The sequence below is a fragment of the Vespula pensylvanica genome, chromosome 11, assembly GCF_014466175.1.
Source record: "Vespula pensylvanica isolate Volc-1 chromosome 11, ASM1446617v1, whole genome shotgun sequence".
Classification (NCBI taxonomy): domain Eukaryota; kingdom Metazoa; phylum Arthropoda; class Insecta; order Hymenoptera; family Vespidae; genus Vespula; species Vespula pensylvanica.
The window spans coordinates 1845574-1872511 of record NC_057695.1 but is presented as its reverse complement, the minus strand read 5'-3'; the positions used below and the strand labels follow the sequence as shown (position 1 = coordinate 1872511).

Below are 26938 nucleotides of genomic sequence, written 5' to 3'. Positions count from 1 at the left end.
ATGTCTGATTGAACGGAAAATGAAAAGCATTTTGGAGAATTAAATCGTAGCGGTCGACGTAAGAGATTTGTCGTTGACAGAGACGAGGAAGAGATGAACGGCATTGTTACGCGATAGGTATTATTTTTGGCCTAACACGACACACGCGTTACATTTTTTGCCAACGCTTTGGCCGACCTTTAAAATTTTACCTTGTCCAAGAGGTGCTCAACATGCTCTCCCAAATTAGGATCTTCTCCTTCGGAACTAGAACTAGCTACATCGATTTCTGTATCGTCGGAAAATATCAATGCGTCGTCCGTCTCCTTGTCACTGCCATAAAAACTTTCGCAATCCTCCAGCGTGTCGTCCTTCGAGAAACTCTTAACGCGTTTTAATAAAGGAGACTTCTTGTAGAGCCTCTCTAGGTCGTAAGTCGGCGTTCTCGTTATCGTATCCGCGTCCTCCCTCCTTTTAATCGTATCCTCGTGAACGATTTCATTTTTTCTCAAGGTCGGAGAATGGGTACACGTTTTATTGTCGTCGAGAATCAAATATTCCGCGACGCTCTCCTTGTCCTTTAAGGAATGACTCGCCGCGGTCGCTTCCACCTTGTGCGATTTGTCCAATACGTGCCTCGGAGTTTGCGTCCTTGGATCCTTGATTCTAGGTTCCGAAGCATTGTGAGCGTTCGACGTAGCCGGATTGTTCTCGTTACTCGCATCCAATTTAAGAGTAAGCTTTTTAACGTTCCACACGTTACACGGCTCCGATTTCTTCTTCTTCAAAATCGGTATCAGTTCTTTCTTCCTGGCAACGATCCCGCCGCTCGTACCAATCGCCGTGGATACCTTTTCTCTGCTCTCTCTATCTTCCGTATCCGTGTCTATAGACTCGGGCTCCGTTTCGGTATCCTCGACGATCTCTACCCTTTCAACGGCTAACGGTATAAGACCTACGCTGACGTTGGCACTCGGTAAAATGACGTGATCCTCGGGTGACGCGACCGATTTGACTATTTCCATTTCTTTCACTTCTACGATACGAAAAGGATTCGCTTGTACGTTCGACGCATGAAACGGTTTCGATTCCGTTGCGGTCAACGTATTGGTGGACACTTTAAAGAACAAGGTACTATTTTTCGACAAGAAAAATTCTTCCTCGTCTGGCGTACATGTCTGCGCCATGTCGCAGGGCAAGAAACGAGTATCGCGTAGATCATCGATGTGTACGCTTTGAGGCTGAGAAGTTTGCACGACGTCGGGTATCGAGCTCATGTCCAATTTACGTCTAACGGCTTTGTTAACGTCTACGATTCTAGTTTTCACCTTGTCCGACTTTGCACTAGATTTTCTACTTCGATGCGGGATCTCGATGGGCGAACTTTCGGGCGTCCTAATGATCGCACATTGATTATCGTCGAATGCTGGATTAAGGTAACCGATTCCGTACACTTCGTTGTTCTCGTCCAATAAACTTGTTTCCTTTTTAACTAAATATACCGAAGTCTGTTCCGATTTTCTAGATAACTTTTCATTCCCGTAATTGTCTCTCCCCTTATTATTATTCTTCTTAGTTCTCATTAATAAATTCTCTTTCATTTTGTAGATCCGTTCCTGTGAAAATATGATACGTGAAATGGTTTCATCGAGAGATGACGGTTAGATGTAGTAGCGTGTTAATGAAGTGATAAAATATCAAGCATGACCAAGTGTAGGAAGCGACAATGCGTTTCATTGTGCAAGTGTAAAGCCGAAATCCTTGCGTTTATCCATCACCGATGCAAGAGTCTATACGTGTTCATTTTCATAAACGCTTTTATCGTAGCCTTTCTTGAAGCCTCTTCGTGAAATATAGGAGTCCTGATAGAAGGGGAGAGACAATATATATATATATATATACACACACACCCACACACATATATATATATATGGAAAATAATGATGGCAAATACGTGTAATATTGTCCATTCACCAAAGATCTGCACAAGGATTGTACAAATCGCGTAATACATTATTTACACAGGCAGAGCCACCTCTTGGACGGTACGACATCAAGCGACTCGATACATATGTATTTGCATACGATCAAACAAAAATATTACAATGTCGATTAAAGATCTTATATACAATATACAAGAGAAGTCGAAATATAAATCGTGATCAAAATGAAACGGAAGATACGCATAAATTTCTAACCTATAGAATGATACACGTACGGTACGAAAAATTCTTTGAACGATAATAGTACGCAAGCCAAGTGATCCTTTCATCCTACATACGTATGGTTCTACTATCAATGATAAAATAGAGGTTTATGCATATTAATCGGAAAAATTCTTCGAAAAAGATATACGTAATGGTACTATAAAGCACAAGCATTACATATACCAAACGTTAAAAAAGTGTAAAGCAAGGTACAAGCCATGAGTGAATAAGCAGTGCATGATAAACGTTCAAGTCCAAAATTCTAGATAAGAGATTAGATCGTTTTATCGTATCATAATTATAATGTAATATATCACATACTTGGATTTTATTCGAAATTTCTTCCCACTTATCGCATACTTCGGCTATTTTAGGGTAAAAGGCATAACGTTGAAGTTGACTAACTTTAGGCTTGGCTTCTATTATTTCACTTTGTATAGCCTAATGGAATACAAGAAATTCTATAATTCCAGTCGTACTAAACAAGCGTATACGTGATTTACCTTGCATTGTTCGAAGTGGTATTCCGTCAATTGTTCCATCGGGATCGCGTCTAATCTATTTAATTTCTCTTCCGCTTGTAACAACCACGCCTTTATCTCGTCGACATTTGGTTCCTCCTTACGCGAAACAAATAATTAGACTAAGATTAGGTTACAACATTAATGTCATAAAAAAAAAAACATATACCTCTGAACTATTGCAAAGACGTAATCTTCTCTCCGTATTCGCTAATTTAACCAAAACGTCCGATAATTTTTCCTTCAGTTGCTCGAGATACGAAGAATCGCAAAGCTTTAAAAACTCGTCCTGCGATCTTAACAATTTATCTTTAACGACGTTCAACTTTGGTACAACTTCCGTCAGGGTTTCCTAAAGAAGCGTAGACAATAATTCGTCAAACCATCTCGATAAGCAATTATTCGAACAGCTTATTCGAACAGTTGTTCCATATATTTTCAATTCCATACCCGCACGTATATCGCATTGACAGGTAGATCAGGCATATTCTTTTGTGCATCCAATTCCTTGTTGATACTATCCAGTGATATGTTCATGTAAGACAGACTTTTATATATATCACGAGACAAATCTAACGCTGTTTCTAATATTGACTTTGACTCGGTTATCTGTAGTCCAAGCTATAACAATGAGAAAAGTAAGCATTCGGTCTTCAATTATGGAATATATCTATAAATAATTGATGAACACGCTCGCACGCATACACACAGACCTTGTTGTATAATTCCTTTAGAGTATCAATTTTTTTCGAAAACTTCTCTGGCTCACTGACACTTCTTTCTTCGACTAATTTTCTACCAGCAACTATGATATTCTCGATCTCGCTTTTGATTTCGCTTAAAGTTTGATAGAATCTCTGCAAAACGAAATGACTTTACCATCTGCTCTAGTAGAAGAATCTAAAATCGATGAACAGATAGATAATGATCATGTTACCAGACAATGTTTGAGTTGTCCTTCGATAACTTCCGGATCTTCTGATGATAATTCTAACAGACACGTAGCTTCTTCTATACCTCGAAGTTCTCTCAAAGCTCGAGAAAGTCTAGGTTCCAAGTTAGTGGAACAACGAAAACGTTGAAACTTTTTCTGGACTTCGGAGAATTTTTGCTCGATCAGAGTCATTTGTTCTTCGAGTCTGTGCGCAGCCTCCTCTTTACCGGATGATTTATAAGTTTCAATTTGCACCGCCATTTCCTTAAGCGTAGCACTTTGATGTTCCATTTCTTGCATCAATTTCTGCGAGAACGTTACGATTACACGATTATAAGATTGATGATCAATATCTTGCAATTCATTTCGTAACGCGTCGAACGATCTTGTTGGTATTGTAAAAACTAATGATCCTATCTTAACGATAACGAAGCACAACTTTGGCTGAAAATAATCGTAACATCATGCTGTCTGTAAGTAAAATTGTCCGACTTGACACACGTACATACGTATTACGTAACATGTATGTATTAAATTCAAAGCATTAAAGGAGATTGTCGTATCTTGTTAAAACACACTTTTTTATTATTATTATTATTGGGGGGGGGGGGGGTAATGAAACCAGTCAAATTTGATTTAGACGATACGAAACGTGAGTGATATCACATAAAACATATATGAAAGAAACAAGATAGAAGAAACAGACCTGATAATCATGTGGCAAGTCATCTGCAGTGAGATCGCAGTCAAGGCGTGCGGTTAGTACAGAGTCTACTTGCGTTAGGGAGTGCTGAAGAGCAAGAATTCGCCCTTCCGATTGTTGCGCTTGCTTCACCGATCCTTCCAACAGCTTGGCTCGCTGACCTGCCTACTCAAAAGAAAACTCTATCTTCCTGTTTAACTTCGAAGAAGCTATTCTAATATTTTCAAGTTTTTCGAACACCAGTCAACTATTTTCCTGACGCAAGATAAGGACGTCTCTCATTCGTACATACGTATATCTCATGCGACTGTACGTATTCATACTCGATACAAGTACGAGCTAGATTTTTTTACAACACAATTTTCTTACACGTATTATCTTTAACATTCCAAGCCTTTTTATACATATAGGATTCATTAAGTTACTACGAACCTCCGGTATTTGGTCAGACACATATGTATCGTGAAAGATAGAAAGAAGAGAAAAAAGAGACATACCTGTCCGTTTAGATTTTCCCAACGATTCGTTAAAGCCTCCACATCCGTTTGTATAGATTGTGTCATGATGTTACTATCGACGAGTTGCTTACCGATTTCTTGAATTTTTTCTTGTCTAGACTCTGGATGATTTCGTATATAATTTTCCAAATCCTTTTAACAAACGTTTCAAACATTAACGCTCGAAGTTGAGATAAAGAGAGAGAGAGAGAGAGAGAGAGAGAGAGAGAGAGAGAGAGAGAGAGAGAGAGAGAGAGAGAGAGAGAGAGAGAGAGAGAGGAGAGAAAGATTAGTAGGAATCGTAAAATTCATTGAAACTCACGTCAAGTTCCTCCGAGATTTCCTCCGCGTCGGCGGCACACTTGGTTGATTTTTTTAATCTTTTTTCCAACTTATCCAACCAGTCACTCTCCTGAGCAACCAAGGCACGAAATTCACCGTACTCGTGTGTAGCATTCTGCAGGTGTCTATAGCGCTCATAAATACGATCCGTGACGTCCGTCCAACGAGCATTTAAGAAAGTGAACCGCCTTCCTAGTTCCTTCACGGAGGAACCTTCCGAGCTCAAAAGTTTATCGTTCCCCATTTCATTTAAATTTCTAAATTCTTCTACCCGTTTATCGATCTTGTCTTTTAACGTCTGATATCGGCCACGAACTTGAAAAAGTTCAACCGACGAAGTTATCTTAACGTCAGCCGGTATATCCTTCTCCAAGTCCGACAACCACTTGGTAAAGTCGTCGATACCGTTTACGATCTGATCGTTTAAAATGATTTGAAGGATTAGTGAAACGCAAAAGTATATGTATCTACGAGCAATCGAAAGCTAAGGGATCGACTCACCTCGTCGTTCTTCTTCAAAGCGGCTTCGTATTTATCAATCAAACTTTTAACATCGTCCGTAACCGCGTTCCACTTGCACGAAACATCTTCAACTTTGTTATTCAATACGCTGGCAAAGTTAGGCTCCGAGTTTTCAAGCAACTTATTCGTAGATATCTGAAGAGCCTCTACTTTCGGTTTCGTTTCGTCTATTTCTCGAGAAAACGCCCGTAGCTGTTCTAATTTATATTCCGTCATTTTGATGTCGTTCAAATCAGTGTTTTTCGATATCTCTTCGAGATGCGCCATCGACTTGTCGAGCCAGCTTTCAAGCGTACAAAGTTCCTTGTCAAACGTCTCTAGCAATTTTATATCTGCGAAAGATGTTAGAATGTACACGTTGCGATATATAGATCGAGAGATTTACAATTTTATCAATGAATATCGTTACTCATCGTTTGACTACCTCTTAAAAGATTTTGTTGCCTTTCTTCCAATATTATAGGAATATCGCTCCATTTCGTATTGAGATCTTGCAACTCGTTTCTCAATCTTTGCGCTTGAGAATCGTCGTTCGTTTTCGTTATTAGCTCATGACCCGTTGAATTTACGTAATCGAACGTATCTTGATATTTTTTCAACGTACTACCAAGATCCTGGAATTTTTTAACTTGTTCTTCCATCGTCTTTTTGTCAGATATGACCGTATGTTCGGATAATAATACACCCTCGACGTTGTTGACGAACGTCATAAGATTCGTGATAGATTCGGTATATTTCTTTGGTGGTATTTTTTCAATCTTATCGGTTATTTCGTTAAGCCGATCGGACAATCTAACGGCGCAACGTTTAATATACTTGCATGAATGAATAAAAAGATATACTGACAGTAAATAACATTTACTCACAATTTCTGCATTTTTTCCCAATCGGAGAAGAACGTTTTCGTGTCGGCGTCTAATTTATTACTTTCGTCTACTACCGATTGATTCTTCTCTAAGAGCTCTTCGGCTTTGTCGATTAATTTTTTGACACGCTCGTCGTGAGACTTCATCGACTTCATTTTTACCTAAGTAAATCGACAAAAACGCGATGAAAAATGTATAAACTATTGTATGCGAATCGATGAAATCGTAGAGAACTCTCGCTGCTTACCCTGAAAATATCTATTTGATTATTCGCTTTATTCGTTTCGAACCATTTGGTATAACTATCCAACATCATGTTTAAGCTATCCAACTCGTTACGAAATTTCTTTACTTCCTCCAAGTAAGCTATGCGATTCCTTATTTCTTGTAGACGATTACTCGTAGCCGACCAGCAATGTTGTATATCTTCTAATTTCTTCTTCGCGTCATCGCTCGATTCACTCGTATTCTCCAGTTCTTCCACGAGCCTTTTTCCCAACTCGAGAACCTTATCGTACTCGCTTTTGTGGAGCTCTATGTCTGCCAACGTGTCCTCGTAAACGACTTTCTTCTCGTCTACGCTCAATTCGTCGAAAACTCCCTCGGATCGGCCAATTTCCAAATCGACGTAATCGAGCCATTTGTAAAGCCCAAGAAGCGCAGATTCAAATTCGTGTTTGGTTGCGTTATCTAAGCGTCGTTTTTTCATGTCGCTCTGAGGTGTCGACTAAAGTAACAAAACTAATGAGAACGACCTTATACCGACGCGATAGAACGCGAAGTTCGATTATTTTTCTCTAAGACATACCGTTGCGGCGATCTCTTCCTTATAAGCGATACTCGTTACCGTCTCCGACATCCATTCGTTACTACTGATAACAGTCGTATCCCTCTCAGACTTTAAATCGAATTCAAAACCGGAGCTAGTGATCTAAACCCGTTACAAAAGAAAAACAACAAGAATTTACGTTAAATTGGAAATTGGAGAGCAAACGTAGCTACGTGTGTTGATTAGAATGAAATATTTTTTCTGCTCGAAGATTCTCATCGCAATGATCGAGCATCGACGAATATACGATTGCTACGAGTGCACGACACGCAAAAATTTAAAAAAAAAAAAAAAAAAAAAAAAGCAGCTTCTAAACCATAATAATTTTATTATAAATGCAATACAAAAGTGCGATTGATACTTCCTAGATCAATGGTTTCGTAAAATTCTCACTTTGTTCAAGCGCAAAAGTGACGGTTATACAAGATATTGATTACATCATTCACAAATACGTTTTTCCACACAAAATAACAAACAAGCAAGATCCATTTTAGCGTTCGATCATCGCGAGGAAACAAAATATATCATTTTGATCACAGGATGCATCATGTAGATCGTCCTAAATGGCTCCACGACATAAGAATACAATAAAAAAATATTAATATCAGTGAGTTAAAATACGTAAGTAAGACAGTAAAGATCGTTCGCGTATATTTTCTAAGATGAAATAAATATCGCAAAGGTTGGACCGTGTAATAACGATAATAATAATAAAAGAAAAAAAGAGAGCGAATCAAATTGCCTGTTTAATCATAATATTATCCTTTACCCTTTGGCTTTGAACTTCCATAATTTGTCCAACAGCGTCCCATCGGTCCTGCAAATTCTCGATTTTTTCTAACATATTGACGCTATCGGGAGAAGATCCTTGATTATCCAATTCTTGCATGGACTCTTGCAAGGATATTACTTTCTTTTGATTTAGATCCATCTCCATTTTTAAAATTTGCAATTTTCTTATTCTCTCTAGTACTTCGCCGATCTCGCTGGCTGGATTAGCTTCCATTTGCTTGAGCGTAATCTCCGTTTCGTTTAACCAAGCAACTAACTTTTTATGATCGTCGATGATAGTTTGCCAGAGCAAAGAGAGAGACTGAAGTCGTTGACGTCTCTCCTCTTTCCACTGACAAATGTGAGCCCATCGTTCTCCTAGAGCCGATAATTGATCTTCCATTTCCGTATAGACTGCCTCCGAGTTCTCTTCGTCCACGACAACCACGATATTTCTCATACTATCCACGACATCCTGTTGCGCCTTTATATCCTGTTCTAATTCATTTAATCGCTTTATCTGTTCATCTAGACTAGATTGATTCAATTCGATCGCAGCCATTAAAGAAATTCTATCTTCGGTTTTCGTCAACCATTGTCTCAGCGCATCGATCTGCGCCTGCTGCATTTGCATCAAGACCTATATCGGAAGATCGAAAGATCATGTCACACGATTCTACGATCTCTAGGACGCGATCAACGTTAAAGGGTACAGAGAATGCAAACCTCGTGGATTCTGGTCTGCGTGTCCATCGCCCTCATTCGAAGTCCCTCCCATCGCGAATTGAGGAGCGACATTTGAACGCGTACCTCGTGCTCTTCGTCCTTGTGCAAACCGCCCTCCGCCAACAACCTCGCACCTTCCTCCAAAACGGCACCGACGCCATCCTGATGCCCCGTCAATTCTATCAAAAAGGCCTCGTGATCGTGAAACTGTTGCTTCAACGTTTCCAAGTTCGTCCCGAGTTCTGGCGCGTGATTCAACTTATCCTCGGCCTCTAACAGCCACGTTAAAACTTCTTCGAGAGCAACCTGATAACCACCGAGTTCAACGGAAACGTTAGTCGCGAGACTCATCGGACGTGACGTTGGCATTCCAAAAGTTGACAAAGACAACGTGTTCTACAATGGAAATAAATTCAAACTAATCGTCTGGCCTGACAGCATCGCGCAAGTCGCGTTTTCTTAGGCGTACCTCTGCGCCTGGTGTTGCGACAGGACTATTATCACTCGCGATCGATAGATCCAAATCACCGGCATCGTCTCCGGATTGAGTTAAACATTGGAACAGGCACATAACGTACATCATTATCGATTTCTTGTCCGGCACCGACGTATTGACATCTATAATTTACGATTAAAAGGAAGAGAAAGATACGTATACGTATACATATACATACATGACGTGTACATATGTATATACACATTACATAAGAGAGGAAAATTCGTAGGAACGTAGGTACCTTCTGGATCCAAAAGTCGTTCTATTCTAAGGTGTTCTTCGGCGAAACGGAAAGCGTGGTCTAACCTGGCATTGGGATGTTTTCGGGATATAGAGTTGAAATCGAACAAGTGCGGTTTGCACCGATGTAAAAGCGCATTGAACGCTAGTCCATCGGACCAGGAAGTTGTAAAATTCTTTATATCGACGCCAGGATAACTCTAAAAGCGAGACAAAAAGTCTGTGACGTATCGATCGAAGAGTAGCACGATCCGCACATACGTGCGAACGATCTTTTACCTGAGAGTTTTGTCGGCACCAAGCGAGAAGAGTTTTTTCTAAATTCGTTTGTTGCAATTCCGTCATCAAGTCTTTTAGATGATAATGTACCTACGTAAATATTTTGATTAAACAAACAAAAATTCGCCTAGAATTGGGAAATTTAAGGTAACAGTAGCGACATACCTGCCAGTGTAAAATAATACTCCATACTAAACCAAGTGACAACTTTGGATTACCGTCTACGATATCATTGCTACTAATATTTACAAGCTTCACCTAAAACACAATCGCAACCACGGCAATTATTCGTCAACCTGTCAAATTTTCCCAACTCGCTCGTTCATTAACTTACATTGTTCTGTTCGAGGATTTGCAATGCTTTATTAACATTATTAAGGTGGTGAACCCGCATACGACCGCGTTCTCTTTTCTGAAAACAATGGTGCGCATAAATTAATGATATAAATTTATGTATTGCGTCATATCGTTCCAAAGGCGAAACGTCTTTTAGTCTTATCTCCTTGCTTTTTTTTTTAGGATTCGCATAAAGATAAGACCGGGATACATTCCTCGAGCCTCTTCTAAAACACGATGCGCTGACCGTTAGAGCGCATCTACCGCGACAATAAGATCAGCTATGCCGCGGGTCTTGTGTTTACTCACGCAATTGAATGGGGAGAAACGACTAGCGTACAGTCGGTCAGGAAAATTTTCCTACTCTAATTAATAAGACGATTTGTTGACGTCTATCGGTACATATGGAGAATCGCCAGTTATTACGGCTGTGCTAACAAATACAGAGCACTCTAAATAATCTGTACGAAGACGTAGATTATTCTCTACGATCGAACGATTTCAGGTTTAACTTGAAATTACTGGCTAGCGACTGGATCCACGTGCGTGCACCTGTGCGAGGTAGTAGTAAACACCTGCGTGAACTAGAAAAAGACACAGGACGGCACGTATCCTTCTTCTTTTCTTTTCTTGCCACGAAAGGTCTCTTACGGATACGCATAAGCAAGTGTCTTTGATGAACGGAACTCATCTCCCTTGTAACTTCACGTGAACGTAATTAAACGTGCCGGCGAACGTCGGGATAACAATCGTCGAAGCACGGATAGTCGTTTACGATAAGAGAAGAAACGAGGCAAAAGCAAATAAAGAAAAAACGTGGAGAAAAAGAGGATGGTTTATCAAGATTGCGTATGTAGGTATTTCAGTCGTGCGGTACGTGCGTCGAACCGAACGTCGTGTTGGCATGAAACGATTCTTTCACGGACAGGTAATACAATCGATGTACTTACGTAAACTTTCGACGTGAGTACCTCCAGGAGGGACAGAAGCCGGTTTCCGTCTCTTAAATCGACGAACAGGTCGGATATCGGTTCGTGGTGATTCTGAAAAGTAAAAAGAAATATGTAATTCAAGGTCTCCTGTTCTCACCGAGTCAAGTACGCATCGACGAGTTGCACTTGCCCATAATCGATCAGAAAAGAATTGCTCGAATTCGCTCGTGTATCGCGTACGTAGAGAAAAATGTTTGGAGAAAAAATAAAAGCGCGCGTTTGCTGTTGCGGCGTTACTATTAAAAATTGAGAAGGAATGATCTCTCGTAGCCAATGATCCACGAGTCGTGATTCTTAATTCGCGAGAGTGAAATTATCTCGGTGACTTTCAGAAGCGATCGTGGCGCGGTCCGTAGCTCCAGTAATATTTGATTTCCAATCTACTACGGCAGTGGCGTTGGCGGCCTTGATAAACGAGGCCAACATCCAGTCGCTAGTCACTGCGCGCACAATGTTAATTAAGAAAAAAATTCATTCTGAAAGATGCTCCTTCGAAGGAAGCATCTCGATCTTCGATTTTTTCATCAACTCGATCCACTCGACGATCTACTCAAATCGTTTCTCAAAATCGTTTTCGCTTAAAGGAAAATTTATAGTTTCGAGAAGAAACCCACCTTCAGCAGCTGCGAGTTGATCCATTTCGTAAAGGTCTTCTTCTGCACGTCTTCTCGTTCATCTGAAAGAAATATTCGACGTGTCATCGTGAGTGTTCGCTTTAGATAATATCAAATGGTAAAAAAGATATCGAATTAACGAGATCAACGAAGAAGTCAGTTTTTCTTAAACCAACGTAGACGTACGCAGTCGTCAATAATGGGAAAGTTTTAATCATCCGGAACGAAAGTTAGACCCTAACACGCGTCGAGTTGATTGTAAACTTCGTATCTCGGCAACCATTTGTCAAGAGTTCTAGCTGCAACGAGAGCACGCCGAGCTTCGTTGTACATAGATACCGACATATAGGTATACATATATACGCATGTATAAGCCGCTGCGACGACTTATCGAGATAATTGCGATCGTATTTCGAGAGTACCAGTCTTATTGAAGTAACGTTCATCGAACTCGGATAAAGCGATACCAAACTGACTATTATCGTCGATGCGAGAAACGTCGAAATTCATTAAAATGTTCGTTTTATCGCGGAATTATTATTACCAACACCAACAGGCTCGATTCGTCATCTTCGAATTGACCCTCGTTGACCCTGCGGCTCGCAGCAATAAACTCACCGATCGGTTTAAATCGTGCTCCTCTTCGAATCGAGGCGAGAAACACGCCGGCCACCTGCACGTACGAGAATCGGACGATTCGAGCCAATAGATCATCGTTTTTATTAATAGGACCGAAGGAGGTTCGATGTCACGAAGATCTCGCGGTGAATTGCCATGCACGGGATACCAACGCCTCGTTAAATATGTAAATGTAAACGCGTTCGTAAATAGAATAGCGTGCCTTGGACGACTACGTCCACGTAGAACGACTACCGTATTCTCCTCCTGACGCGGGAAAAGAATTTTCTGGCTAATTATCCACGGCCGATCTTAACGATATCTTGTATGACAGAACGATTGGATTGTTCGTCGAAAGAAAAGCGCAGGTGGCAGGCAACGCGGCTCCATCGGCACTTCCGCATTCGGATTAAGGTCGAACCGCGTGAACGACGTTGAACCGATCGGTCCACTCTCCGTGGACCGACTTTCTCAACGCTCCGCGCGCGATCATCGCGAGCGAGACGCCTCTCCCGAGGGCCGGCGATAATCCGGCGAAAATAAAAGGAAAAGGAAACTTTCCCTTTCGACGTTGTATCTTTCTGCGGACGAGTAACGAAAGACGACTAAGCGCTTGGAAAAAGGTGTCGAGAATGTGCCGCACGGTTATAGAAAAACAATTACGCGTTCTTTTCAAGCGACTCGACCATTTCGCGCGAAGTACGCGTTGCCGACGAGCCACCGTTTCCTAGCATGTATTCTTCTTTTCCTTTTCTCTTTACTCGTTTCTATTCGCTTAATCGGTTCGCGTTACATCAGCGACTGTATCGTTTACTATACGCTACCGCATTAGTATTATATCGCATTCATTCACGTTATTGCATGGGAGAAGTGCACCGCGGTAACTAGAACGCAGGTACTACACACATACGCAAAGAAGACTTTGAACTTAGGCGATGGTATAAGTTCCTTTGGCGATCGTACGTTGCGACGGCGAACATACAAAGTATCGCGTTTCATTGGACGATCCTGATAAAACTCTACAAACATTTTCCACCTTACGTATGATCTCTGAATAATTGAAAGTAACTCTCTGGTAGCGATAGCGACAACATCTTTATCAGCCACGATACTAACGATCGTGTAAAAGCTGTCTCGGTAGATGTTAGAACGCTTTTCAAGAAGCTATTAATTTCGATAACTTTGCGATTTAAAGTCCAACCCGGCGGAATCGGACGAAACGTGTATGTTGCTCGTGCGTATACCTAATGGAATTGGATCGATCTGACAAAGAATCACACGCCGCACCTATCGATCCTGCAGCCGTCTAAATGCGAGCTATTTCGATCCGACGACTATGCGTAGCTTCATCCTTTCCACGACTCTGGTTAAAACACGAAAAGAGATGGGTATGATGTCAGTATCTTGCGTTACATCATCGATCGTAAATCCAGCATGCGACACGCATACTCCTTACAGACGATGCTTATTTTTACGCTTCGTGACAAAATCCAATCGATATCTCCTTTTACTGAAATTACATACATCGATCTTACTATCGAAAGTTTACGTCACGGAAAAAAATACGTACATACTTTACATCATTTTTAATAAAATCTTTGCGACGAATTACCTCGTTAAGAGATTATCCTCGATCGAGAGATCGACGCGAAAGCGACGACGGTTCGCGTGTTATAAAAATATTTTATCACTTTTCTCTAAGAGATATCCGAAGTATAAAAGTGATCTAAAGTAAATAAACAATTTACTCGATAAAACCTTCACGCTAGAAGATTACAGGAATTCTTTCCTCGAGTTACAGAAAGCATACCAGGAGCGAGAGATTCAAAGACGAATAATATCGTTTCTTAGCTTCCATTACGTAAGATTTCGTCGATCGAGTATTACCTTTCGATTCCGATATGTTATTAATTATACTCGCTGCTCTATTACAGTCGTTATGAAGGAGTTATTGAATTAACCTAGGAATGGTACTAGGGACGAATCAACCTTTCCCAATTTCCAAACCTAGACACAATTATTTCAATGATAATTCTAGAGAACGATCGAGAAAATCGTAAATAATATTCGTAAATCTATCCGAACGATGGCTTAAAGTAACGTATAAAAACAATGTTGTATCAGCGATAAATCTTACGTTTGTCTCCATGTCCCTTATTACGCGAATTATCGTTTGCGTAACGCGCGTACATTGACCGTTCTCCTTGACATATGCATTTCACGTGTCACGGGAACAAAAGGTTTATAGATAAGATAAACCGGACTGTCGTTTAAAGTAAAACTTCCTTTCGTTGCGAACGTTGAAAAATTTTAACGTAAACGGCAAAACGCCATATTGAAAATTTCTCTCGGCCAATAGGCGCGAAGAAAATCGCGTTCGAATTTTCTGAAAAAGAAATGGCGCTAAATACGAAAACTATCCGCGCGACAACTTTCCGTGCGAACTCGGATTATGCCGTTATCGGAATAGAAGGCAAGAATGAGCGAGTTCTTGATAATGTATTGGTAAACACAGCTAACAGACATAACTTACTTATTCGACGATCGGCATATTCGAGTGGAGGACGAATCGAATAACAAACACATACGAGACGCTTTCTGTATTCCGTTAGATAAGAATCGTGTCTCCCGTCTATCGACGACGAACCTTAAAACCATTTCTCCAACGAATTCGAAATCGTCGTCGAGGAATGCACTTTTCTAGAAGCTGTGATCGAAACGACGCGAAATCTCCAGTCGCATGCATTCGTTCTAAGAAGAAATTAAAGAGTGTGGGATGGGAGCAACGTACCTATATAGACGACTTCCATCTTGAGATGCAGACGAAAGTGGCCATCCACGGCCACTTGGTACGATCGACGACGTGTAACGGGCCTATCCGGTGTCAGCGTCGATCGGAACGTTTCCGTGACGAAAATCGATTTCTTCGTAGTAACTAGTACGAGTGCGAGGAAAGAGTTGCTCGAAGATCGTCCTGGAAAGGCGAGCAAAAATCGAAAGTCAGTTGACGCGCGACGAGTACTTAGACGACACTTGTTGATTCCGCACTGTCAAGTACACGCGGGGATACGGTCGACGGTGCACACGTCCGTCTAGGTATAATACGCGCGCGGTAACACTGCATCCGCACTCGCCGCTCTCGTGTTCGGACTTGCGCACGCGTGCGCTACACACGCGCGATACACCGCACACGTGCGCACACGCACGGTACACACGACTTTCTTTCCTCTCTCTCTCTCTCTCTCTCTCTCACTCTTCTTCTCTTTCCTGCTTTGTCACTATCGTCGTCCTTTCTTCTCCGACCGTTGTTGCTTCTCTCTCTACGCGTTCCGCTTCTTCTTCTTCTTCTTTTCTTCCTCCTCCTTCCCCTCCTCCTTCTCCTCCTTCCCACCTCCTTCTCCTCCTCCTCCCCTTCTTTGCTTTCTCCTTTTGCTCAGGACCAACGTCGTGGCCGAAATTCGTCAAACGCGACGCCTCTCGACATCGCGATACTTTCTTTCGATAGAAAGACAACTATCTTCGGGAGACAAAGCACGAGAGTTCCAAAGAGGCAAATAAACTGTTCAAAAATCGTTAAAGAATAAGAAAACGTACGTCCTTGCCGTTTAGAAAAAGAAAAAAACGCGAGTGAACGTCGTCAGTCTTGTACTAACAATAACACACGCCACGAGAGCCACCAGCGAACTGGCAACTACAGCAATAAGTAAGGCCCAACTTCCCCCTCCACTTTTGTCTCCATCTCGCTTCTCCACGTACGCAATCGTTTCTTTGCTTTATCACGTAGTACCATTCGTTTACTAGAATGTGATTCGTTAAGAGCATTAATCTTCTCCTTTTCAACCAATAGCATTGGGCCTTTTCTCTCGATACGATTGGTGGGACCAGTCGCATCTTCGCAGCGGGAATGTGTAAACCTATCGCAATGCATTCTGCAATTGTTAACGTAATACGAATTTTTATAAAACAATTAATTTATAAAAGGAATCATGCGCGTGTAAAGCGATCGATTTACAAACGTAATATCGATCGATACGACTGAATATAGGTATATATTTATATGGTTATTCTTATAATAATGTAGTTGATTTACCATTAAAAAATTAAATCTCTGAATGTTTAATATGTAAAATTAGTAATTGACAAGAGACCTCGCAAGATCCTATCGTATAAATTCTAAGGCCCCATGTATCGCAGGTAACCAGGGATACAGAAATGCGACGGAGCGAAAGCTAACCATATACAGTAGGCACAGGCCCAAATGGGGCTTACAATGACATACATCTCTACGGAAAAGGAATACGTAAGCCATGCGACATTTTATTACGTCATAGCGTAATACAAATATTCTATCTTATCATGAAATAATATTTAAATATTTCTAATACGTTCTAGATATAATGAAAAGTATAGGTTAACAAGTCGTCGCATAATCTATCATTGAAGAATTATTTAATGAATTATAATTTAATATACTGTATTACTTTTAAATTTTTCGTTGAAAAAAAGAAAAATTTTGTAAAAAATTTGACATTCATATAGTTGAATTTCACATTTAATTAATCACGATCATCTGACAATGCCAAATTATTATAAAAAAACAATTATTGATACCAATAAGTACCGATAAAATATGCACAGAATATTTTTTATTCCAATTTTCTTACGTTAATCTCTTATTAATGATATTTGACATTAGTGAATTACACACAAAATAATTTTACGCGCATTCACGAAAAAGTAAAAATTTATTATTTTATAATTTATAACTTTTTGCTTTTACCGAGTTCAAAGGCATATAATTCTGCGCATGCGTCAATTTTCTAAATATTGAATGATCGACTGTGTATACCATACCGAAGCACGTTTCGGAGATATAAAGTTGAGGTTAACTTTTGGATTTGTTAGAGAACTACATCAATCCGTTAGGAGAATGTATCTAATGTATTATTTAAATGAAAATGGAGATCGTGTATACACGTTAAAAGTAAGAACAAATATTTCATAATAATATTCTATATTAACTGAATAATATTTTGGTAATAATTAGATCATTCAAACTTTCTATATACATTTGTTTTTCAGAAACTTGATCCAAATGGAAAACCAACTATGTCTGCGCATCCTGGTAACATTTAGATTAATATTTTTCTATAAATTTTTCTTGTATCTACATAATATTTTTTATTTCCAGCGAGGTTCTCTCCGGAAGACAAATATTCGAGAGAACGAATTACGTTAAAGAGAAGATATGGTTTACTTCTAACTCAGGCCCCAATGCCTGTATACTAATGCATTATTTCAAATTAAATAAGATGAAGATATATATTAACGAATTCATTACGTTAATAGAAATATATTGCTTATGTATCTTATCTTGCCTTCGATACATATGGAATGAAAATTTCTTTTAAGATTTATATCAATAGAATTAAATGATGCACTGTGTCATAATCGTGTTTATACTGTAATATACATCATTGTTTCATACAAATGTCTTTTATTTACATTTAATATATAGTTTGATATTATATATAAAAAAATAAACTTACTTTATCGTACAGTAGTTTTGATCAAATATATGATACAGCTTTGCTAGTAAACAGTGCGGATGAAAAAGTGTAAATTAAATCAAAACAATGTCATAAGAAAATAGATAACCAAAACAATATGTGTGATTAGATGATTGAAATAAATTTGAAATACTCATTTTAATATCTAATCATATTTGTTATAATATTATATATAAAACCTATTTACAATATAATTTTATGCAATTGCACCAAGAACAATGCAAGAAGAGCTTCTTATATTTTATTTGGTACTTTGGCTATATACACGATATATGTATATGTGTATATAATTATGTGTATGTGTGTGTATGAGTAAGTGAGTGAGTGAGTACGTGTGTGCGTCAGAACGGTATAGTAACAAAACAATAAAAAGAATAATAATAAGAGTTATATGGAGATAAATAAATAAATTGAATAACAAGAAATTTTAGGCTTTTCGACATTTTTTGTCAGTATCTTCAACTCAAGAATTATTCTATGATTATAAAAGATAAATAATTTTGTATAATATTTTGTGAAGAATCTATAAAAAAGACACATTATGTTTGCATCTTGTTAATTTACATTTTATGCACCTGTGTACCATGTACATATAATATTTTCTCCTTTTTTTTGAAACAGTCACATTGGTTCAACAGTTCTATGATACAATATTAAAATAATATAATTACAATATTTCTTTTTCTATTTTATAACTCATTATACAAACATTAAATAAAACACATAAGTGCAATTATAATTTCTTTTGATATGACAACAGTACCTTTTAGTATTTCAAAACATTATCAATTTGTTTATATATGTAGATATTTTTACTTTAACACTTTACTTTAGCATAAAAAACAAAATTATTAAATATTCTTAAGTAATAAACAAATAATTATAGATAATATTTATATATTATGCAATGAAAAAAATGAGTTAATTAGTTTGATACAATACCAAATAAAAATATCTTCTCACATTTTACAAATGTATATTTTATACTACTATAAATACTAAATAATTTTTAGAGCTCTGACAACGTATAAAATATATAATTATCACGTATGTAGAATATTATAACATTCATCATATTTACATCTTGAATAAAAAAAGTATATCTGATCAAAACTAATCTATATGCAGAATAACATGGCAACATAAATACATCTTAATAGAACATGATTCTGTATGATATTATACCAAATTTTCGATGCAAGTACTTGTAAATGTAAATCTGTTTTTTTTTTTTTTACATATTTATAGTAACTATAAGTGCAGTGAAAGATACCAAGATACTGATTTCTAATTAAATATCTGAGCTTACATTCATGTAATCTTATTCTGTCATTACAAAAACTGCTCATTTAATTCAAACTAATACAAAATTTATATCTCAATTTATTAATATTAACTATTTCTATAACTCATATATATATATATATATATATATATATATATATATATATATATAAAATATATACATACACACACACGCACGCACGCACATATAATTTCAGTTGCATTTGCAGAAATATACATATAATTCATGCTTTTTAATACAGTTATTACAATAATGTTAATTTTCAATAGATAATCTGATTTTAATTATTACGTAAATTAATATCGGTCAATCAAATGCAGGGTATTCTAAAAAAGATTCTATATATTTGTGTGAACTTAATATATTAAGGCCATATCTGAGTTGAGTAAACAGTTTGTTGTGTAAAATTAGAATGTTACAGTTGCATAGATGTGATTCTATTTTTTTATCACTGGCCAATAACTAGATAATTTAGTAAAATTAATATTTTAGCACTATTAATAATACATCACTTCTATACATTTTCTAATAGGCACTACTGCTCTATTACTTTTCTTCATAATTTATATTTTTCGATATAAAGTAAAAACACAATTAATTTTTTTCTTGTAAAGATAAAGCTAATAATATAATTCATTATACTTCAATACTCTATTCTTCTAAAAGTTGAATTGCTAGTAAATAAAAAAGATCATTATAAATATCACAAAGTTTTAAACATTTGTAAAAATAAACAAAAAGAACTATAATTAAACAATGTGATACAAAATCTATGTGTAATTAAAGTGAAAAATTCCTATATTGGCACGAAAGTAAGAATATACAGATACTTCTATCTTTTTCAACGTTAATTTTTATCATATTTTTGTCACACATATACGCGCGTATACACACTGCTTTTATCGATCCTCGAAAATATTCGATGTCATGTGTACAGATTATATTTAATGAGTTTTTAGATCAATATTTAGGGCAAATTGCGAAGAAGCACTTATTGGATTAAGAATGTAACTATCATGATTGATGCAGATAATATACATTATTCAATAAAAAACTATAAAACAGTTTTATATTTTAGAGCACAGGTACCATATATCTAAATGGTAAACATTTCATTCAGAATTATACTCTAATTTTTTCCATATTAACATCAAAGTGGACAATCGATATTAAATTCACTTCTTTGCAGTAATAGTACGATAAAAGTGAAAAATATGAAAATACTACAAAATTTTTTATACCTAGGAATTATTTGTTTTCCTCAAATTCAAATTAAAATCATAGATCTTCATTTTCCGACATTATCTCACAATTACCTAATAAAAATAAATTCCATACCGATTGTTCTCTTCTTAATGCGTCATACAAATTCTTTACTTTCTTATGCTATGCAATAAGTATGGCATCATATTATAATACATAGCTCAACAGAGTAATTCTTTTAAAAAACAAATATTATAAATGTGGTTGGATGAAATAATATTATCATCATTTGAAATTCATCAAAAAACAAAAAAGTTATCATTGATCGTATATAAATTAAAAATAAAAAGATTTTTTCATAAGACATTAAATATATCTTAATATAATGTAAATATTCAATGTTGTTTACAATTTTTGTCGTACGAATCTATTAATCTTTGTGGTTGTCTATTGTCACATTATTACTTTGTTTTTTAATAGGATTTTATAAGTAAAGCAAAAAAGAAAATGCTGAATGAAGATCAATCATGGTACAGTCTAGAGAAAGAGAGAGAGAGAGAGAGAGAGAGAGAGAGGAAGTTGTGTCTATTATTAATTTAGTTGTAATCAAGTCTCATTCAAGTAAAAGTATTAATCCTTTATACCAAGAAAAGTTTGCATGAGAAGACAATGAGGACTAGAAATTGCCTTTCAAATTAACTTTTAAATTTACTATACTGATCACACTAATGAGAATATATATTCTTTGAAACCAAGTTGTATAGTATGGTTTTAAGAATAGCTTCGAAACTTAATTAGATTCTGAAGGTGCTGCAGGTAAAACATGTACTTGTTGAGCTTTACTAGCATTATACACTTGCCCTGGACTGAATGGTTCCAGTCTCGGACCTGAAGTTACGTCACCTTTACGCGTGACATCTTAAAAAAACAAAAAAGAAATGAAATTAGTATCTAGTAGCTATTGCTACAAAATATGATGCAAGCTTGTCCACACATAATAACGATGTTAGGGTTTATAGAGTTCACACGTATACACATTTTGTTAGAGTACTTACCTGACTTACTTTCAACTGCAGGAATATATCGAGACAATCTAACAACGGGTAAAGGTAAATAACCGCTGGTTAGAGGCATAACATCTAACGTAACGCTCTGTTTTTCTACAATTTCTAATGAAATGATTCCTGCAGTTCGGCCACAAACGGCCCACATAGTTTGATCTGCTAATACCTCATACATTAGTTGAGGTGGAGGATTAGGATTAGGAGTATACAACATACGTGTCACTGTAAGATAAAGATGACACATACTACCAGCACGGCAAAATTCTCCTCCACCTCCGCCCGCTTCAACCCTTGAGGAGACTGTAAATAATGTCTGAAAAACGTTATATGCGTGAATTAAAGATTGCAGTGATGTATACATACATATATATATATATATATATATATATACGTATATAGTTAAGTAATAATACGTATAGTTAGTTAATAGCAGACTTATAACATCTCTTGTACTTACCACATAATCTGTGACATCGAAATTACACCTATATACACTAGAAGCTTTTTCTATTTTTTGCAAATTATGTATATGTAAAGGATCGTCATTTAGACAAGTATTACTTGTTTCCTCGGTGTCATTAATTGGTACATATTTTACACGAAAATCAGTCTTAATGGGTACTGTAGCTTTCTCATCTTTGCCAACTTCAACTTCCCACATAAATGATACATTCATTCCACTACCTACCACTAACTGTTGACCAGCAGTTGGATTTAAACTTTTAAAATTTAAATCCATTGATGTATTTGATGCCAAATGAGGATCAGATAATTGTAAAAGTCGATTTGTTAACCCTGTAACAATTATTTGAACGAATTTTCTCTGCTTAGCAGTATGCAATTTCATATTTGTCATTAAAGGTGGACCAAAGTGCAAAAGGATACTCTCTTCTGTACCCCATGGACATTGCACGCTAAGCTGAAAAAATAATAGCACTTGCAATGTGTATATTTCGTATTAGGAAAGTCTAAGTCTATTAATTCTAGTAATTAATACAAGAAGTTACTTTATGCTCCATAGAAGAAGGATCTTTTTTGGGTGGGAGCTCCGCTAAAACTTTTAATCCCAATTTTATCGTTTGAAATGGTTCACACGATGGCAGTGGCGTTTCTAATTCTTTAATCATTACCGCTTCCGCGTCATTTAATTGTATCATTAATCCTCTAGACGCACGTAATTTTAATTTCATTTCTTGTGTTATCCTCATACTTCCAGTTGATATAACTAATTCTATATCTTGAATAAGCCCAGCCAATAGATCTCTTCCACATTTCAAAGAAATTACTGGTTGGGTTTTTGCAACTTCATAGCATAATCGTGGATTTAGAATTGGAGATAAAAATTCTAATTTCTCTTCGATAACAAGTGACAATTGACCAACTTTGTAAAATCCAGGACAATCAACCCGCCTGGTCAATGTAAATATATTTATACCTGGTTTCATAACAAATTCAGCACACGATAACGATTTGCTAAAGTCACCTTTCATATTTATCGAAGCTTTTCTATGTTTAGCACTATCTGAACGTCGTACCACAGGCTTAATATTTTTATACATAACACTAGCAGAACCTATACTTTTGTCTTCTTTACAGTTCAAGTAGGAATATACTTGTAATAATGCTAGACTTGGATCAAGTGGCTTCATATCTTCTATAGTACAACTTGACAACCTGATTATAACATTCGAAAAAATTCAAAAATTTTAGATATGTATGTTCAGTCACTAATAAGTAAAAATAAATACTTACAATTGTATTGGTGGCTCTGCTGCCACTTTTGAACCTTTTTTTTTATTTGGAGCCAAAGGTTTTTGAACTTCTTCAACAGAAATATATGCACCTGTACATTTTATTTCTCTAGGAAACAAACTTTGTACACTAATCACAATATTAACTACACAATCTTGCACTACTTTGTCCATTACGTTAACTTCCATACTGAGTATTATAAAAGAGTGTCCAAATTCTGTGAGTAATGGCTGTGGCAAAGTTAACATCTTCATATATCCTAACATTTCTTCAAAATATGTATTACGTACAGTAATATGAAGTATATTGGTACAAGAAATCGCAGCACAGATCTCTATATATTTCTCTACGTCGTCCATTCTTTTGTAACATTGTGCTAATTCTAATTGTGTTTGTGCTGCTAGATGATACCACCCTTCATCCATATATGTTTTCAAAGCATCAGATAAAAATGCTACAGCTTTCTGATTTTCTCCTAATTCACCATAGAATCTCGCTAATTCTTTGCCTATTAATCTAGCTGATCTTATGCGTCCAACATGTTTATAAGTACCCATAGCTAACTCTGCATGCTCTAAGTATTGTTTTTTAAAAACTTCTTTAGACGATAACGCTTCCTTCAATTTATCTATCGGAGTTGCTTTTCCTTCCTTCTGTGGTTCTGAATCTCCCATACCTGCTATAAGGTAAACAACTGTGTGGAGTTGTTCGCTAGTTGGTTCGCTACCAGGCATGAGACCACATAATTTTCCTAATGCTCCTAACTAAACAAAAGATATGATCACATGAAATAATTGAAACACTAAGTAAAATATTTTAAGTTTACAAAGTTTACCTTATCCCGTGCAAGGGCCCATAAACTCGCGGTATGTAAAGAGCAAAGATCCAACTGTTGATTGTTATCTATGCTATAAGCTGATAATTGACATGCTTGCAACACTTCTAATGCACACAAAAAAGCCCAACACTCAACAGATCCTTCTGGTCGTTGAATTTCAAGAATTTGTAATTCGCTCAGTGTATTGTGAATAAAGGATAAGCATCGCTGTGCAACCTGCAGCCAAAGTCAATCATCAGATTAAAATATTTCGTTACATTCGAGAGAAGAAAACGATACGAAGGAAATTTCATTGCACGAACCTCCCATGGCTTTTTAAGCAACAAAAGCATAGAACATTGTCTGCTAAATAAATAACTTCTAAAATCCAGCAATGACGCTTTGCATTCGGCTAAGAGAAATCTTAAATGACGATTAACGCCATTACTTAAATTTACACCAGCCCAATTATTAAGAGGTGTTTGGAATAAATTCAGCCAAGCTGGTGTATCTGTAAAAAGTAAAAATAATAGTGCGTACAAACGAATACCGTTCAATATCGATGAAATTCAATTATTGATAATAAATTTAGTACAACTAGTGTGCAATAAAAAAGATATTAACAAAAAAGAAATAAATAAAGCTTTTAAGTATGAAGATAAATTAAATTACATTCTATAACTTAGAGGGACATTTCAACTGTACCTCCTACATTAGAATTTAATACGAATTGTGTAAAGAGAGCATCCAATTCATCATATTGTACCAACGCTTCGTCGTATAAACCCAACATTTGCAACACAAATGCAAGTTCTTCCTGAAACATTGATATAAAATAAATTAATTTTATATAACCATGTTACTTTTAATACAAATAATTACTTGTTATTGATACGATAATTAATATGATTAATCCACATATCAAAAAAAATAGGATTTGTTAGAACATTAAACGTTACCTGCAAAAGAAAATAATGGCAAAAGTTCCAACCAGGAAGATTCCGACTTTCTCTCTGTTCTCTTATAATATCTTCGAATCGAGAAAGAGTTTTATCATACGCGGTAAGCATCAAATGACGAATACGTCCGATTAATCCTCTCCAAGTTTCCGTCGAACGAGATTTATATTTAATAGGATTTATTACAGCAAAGCATCTATTATAACGACATAGCAAATAATAAATACAATTATCGAAATAAATATAATTACCTAAAGAAAGAGACATTTTATTTCCAATTTAATACGACTTAAATTACCTATCACCAGCTTTTGAAGCAAAGTCACTCCTAATCTTATCTAAAACAGTAGTTCTAGGTAATAATTTGGTACTTTTTTTTGGATCATATGTTTCCACTATAACGATCATCCAGTCTTGAATGTGATAAGAAGATAATATTTTCAACCAAGCATCTATGTCATCTCTCACGCTTGTTTTATAAGCGTCAATATCCTAAAATTATATATTCCACGTATTTATTATGTAAAAAGTATAAAGGACCAAGAAAAAATAGTATATACGTATATACACACGTATATTCATACGTATATATAGACGCAAGCAAGCACACATACGCGCGCGCGCCACACACACACACACGATGCGGGCGCGCACGCACACGCACACGCACACACCACGAAATATTTTAATTTCACTTACAGTACATTCACTCCAATAAATGTGTAATACTGGCTGATTTATGAGATGCCAATCTTTTTCATTAGGCAAGATATCTCTTGAAAATGATACAAAAGATGCTCCAAGTTTAACCTGTTTAATAGGTCTGCCAAATGACCTACGCCACTCGACCGTACTCTCAGGAATAGCTTGAAGCAAACTGTTCTCCAAAGTAGAAAATAATTCTTCATCTCCAGCATCTATAGTAATCAAAAGTGCTTCGTAGTAATTCATACGCAAAAGTCATAAGAAATGAAAATTATAATTAGAAACGCAAGAAAGATTGGCTATAGACTATTTGTAAAGATAAGCGCTTCGTTTCATTTGACATCTCATGTCAAATGCTTTTATTGAAAAGTGGCTACACATTAATCAGCATATGTTTTTTAATTTTGCGATTACTGCAAGGGAAGGAAAATAATTCTTAATAGAAATCATTATTCGAGTATGATAAATGTTTTAATTCGTCATAAAACGTATTAAAGCATCAAAGAAAAGTGCTAAGATATCGAGCTCGTATCGAAAAGGGGGCGTTGATAACTATAATCATTGATGATCGTCATTGCAAAGAGGTTAAGTGTAAACATTCATAGAAACGAACTTACTGGTGACGATAGGTTTGCTATCCATGTAAGAATTGACCCTACGTTTACCATCCAAAGACGACTCTCCATTGCAATTCATTTCTACGAACACTTGATTGTTTCACAAGCTTGCTTTCAATCATTACAATTTCCCGTCAATTCCGTCGCTTTCCACAAAGAGCCAACAGCTTTGTCAACGCGAACGACGATTTTTTAAGTACCTTAAAAGTCGCAGTAAGCTAAACCATGAATTTACTTTCTCGTACGATGATCCTTTTAACTGACAAAAGTTAACTTGGAACGATACGCCACTTCGCGCCACATTTTCAAAGTTGTCACAATTTCCGTCGATAAAATCGCGCGCGTCGATACCGATGACATAGCAAATTAGCATGCTCAGTATTAAATATTTCCTATTGAAATATATTTTATAATAATCTATTTCTCTTTATATGTAATCTGTCCACTCATATCATTTCAATTTATGCGATTAC

General features: G+C 36.7%; 3 protein-coding genes across 4 annotated transcripts in view; 1 reads left to right on the top strand and 2 right to left on the bottom strand.

Moving 5' to 3' along the window:
• Positions 1–14792, bottom strand: part of LOC122632796 (dystrophin, isoforms A/C/F/G/H) — a 223326-nt gene extending 208534 nt beyond the window's left edge. The window contains exons 1-25 of the mRNA XM_043819988.1: positions 14610–14792; positions 11855–11916; positions 11199–11291; positions 10247–10324; positions 10078–10170; positions 9913–10002; positions 9635–9833; positions 9367–9515; positions 8898–9293; positions 8170–8811; positions 7380–7502; positions 6819–7298; positions 6572–6732; positions 6130–6497; positions 5685–6037; positions 5164–5598; positions 4842–4994; positions 4348–4509; positions 3645–3947; positions 3421–3564; positions 3158–3328; positions 2877–3059; positions 2690–2806; positions 2508–2627; positions 192–1595 (exon numbers count right to left, since the gene is read on the bottom strand). Of these exons, the coding sequence (XP_043675923.1) occupies positions 192–1595; positions 2508–2627; positions 2690–2806; positions 2877–3059; positions 3158–3328; positions 3421–3564; positions 3645–3947; positions 4348–4509; positions 4842–4994; positions 5164–5598; positions 5685–6037; positions 6130–6497; positions 6572–6732; positions 6819–7298; positions 7380–7502; positions 8170–8811; positions 8898–9293; positions 9367–9515; positions 9635–9833; positions 9913–10002; positions 10078–10170; positions 10247–10324; positions 11199–11291; positions 11855–11916; positions 14610–14664 (6534 nt within the window). The 5' untranslated portion in view covers positions 14665–14792. The remainder of the gene's footprint in view (positions 1–191; positions 1596–2507; positions 2628–2689; positions 2807–2876; positions 3060–3157; positions 3329–3420; positions 3565–3644; positions 3948–4347; positions 4510–4841; positions 4995–5163; positions 5599–5684; positions 6038–6129; positions 6498–6571; positions 6733–6818; positions 7299–7379; positions 7503–8169; positions 8812–8897; positions 9294–9366; positions 9516–9634; positions 9834–9912; positions 10003–10077; positions 10171–10246; positions 10325–11198; positions 11292–11854; positions 11917–14609) is intronic.
• On the bottom strand, positions 1592–26823 carry LOC122632799 (trafficking protein particle complex subunit 10). 2 transcript variants are annotated; one of them, XM_043819990.1, is made up of 12 exons: positions 26466–26815; positions 25843–26060; positions 25442–25635; positions 25144–25339; positions 24890–25001; positions 24508–24695; positions 24203–24421; positions 23368–24131; positions 22623–23289; positions 22073–22534; positions 21607–21928; positions 18585–21469 (listed from the first exon to the last, which is right to left on the bottom strand). In XM_043819990.1, the coding sequence occupies exons 1-12, from the start codon at positions 26542–26544 to the stop codon at positions 21342–21344; spliced, it is 3549 nt and encodes a 1182-aa protein (XP_043675925.1). In that variant the 5' UTR covers positions 26545–26815; the 3' UTR covers positions 18585–21341. The 2 variants fall into 2 exon arrangements, with proteins under 2 accessions (XP_043675926.1, XP_043675925.1); XM_043819991.1 differs by lacking the exons at positions 18585–21469; positions 21607–21928 and adding an exon at positions 1592–1884 and having other exon boundaries at positions 22026–22534; positions 26466–26823.
• On the top strand, positions 17229–18191 carry LOC122632831 (H/ACA ribonucleoprotein complex subunit 3). Its single transcript, XM_043820064.1, has 3 exons — positions 17229–17456; positions 17555–17597; positions 17664–18191. Exons 1-3 carry the CDS (start codon positions 17304–17306, stop codon positions 17759–17761), a joined length of 294 nt encoding a protein of 97 aa, XP_043675999.1. The 5' UTR covers positions 17229–17303; the 3' UTR covers positions 17762–18191.
• Positions 26824–26938: the final 115 nt, after the last annotated feature.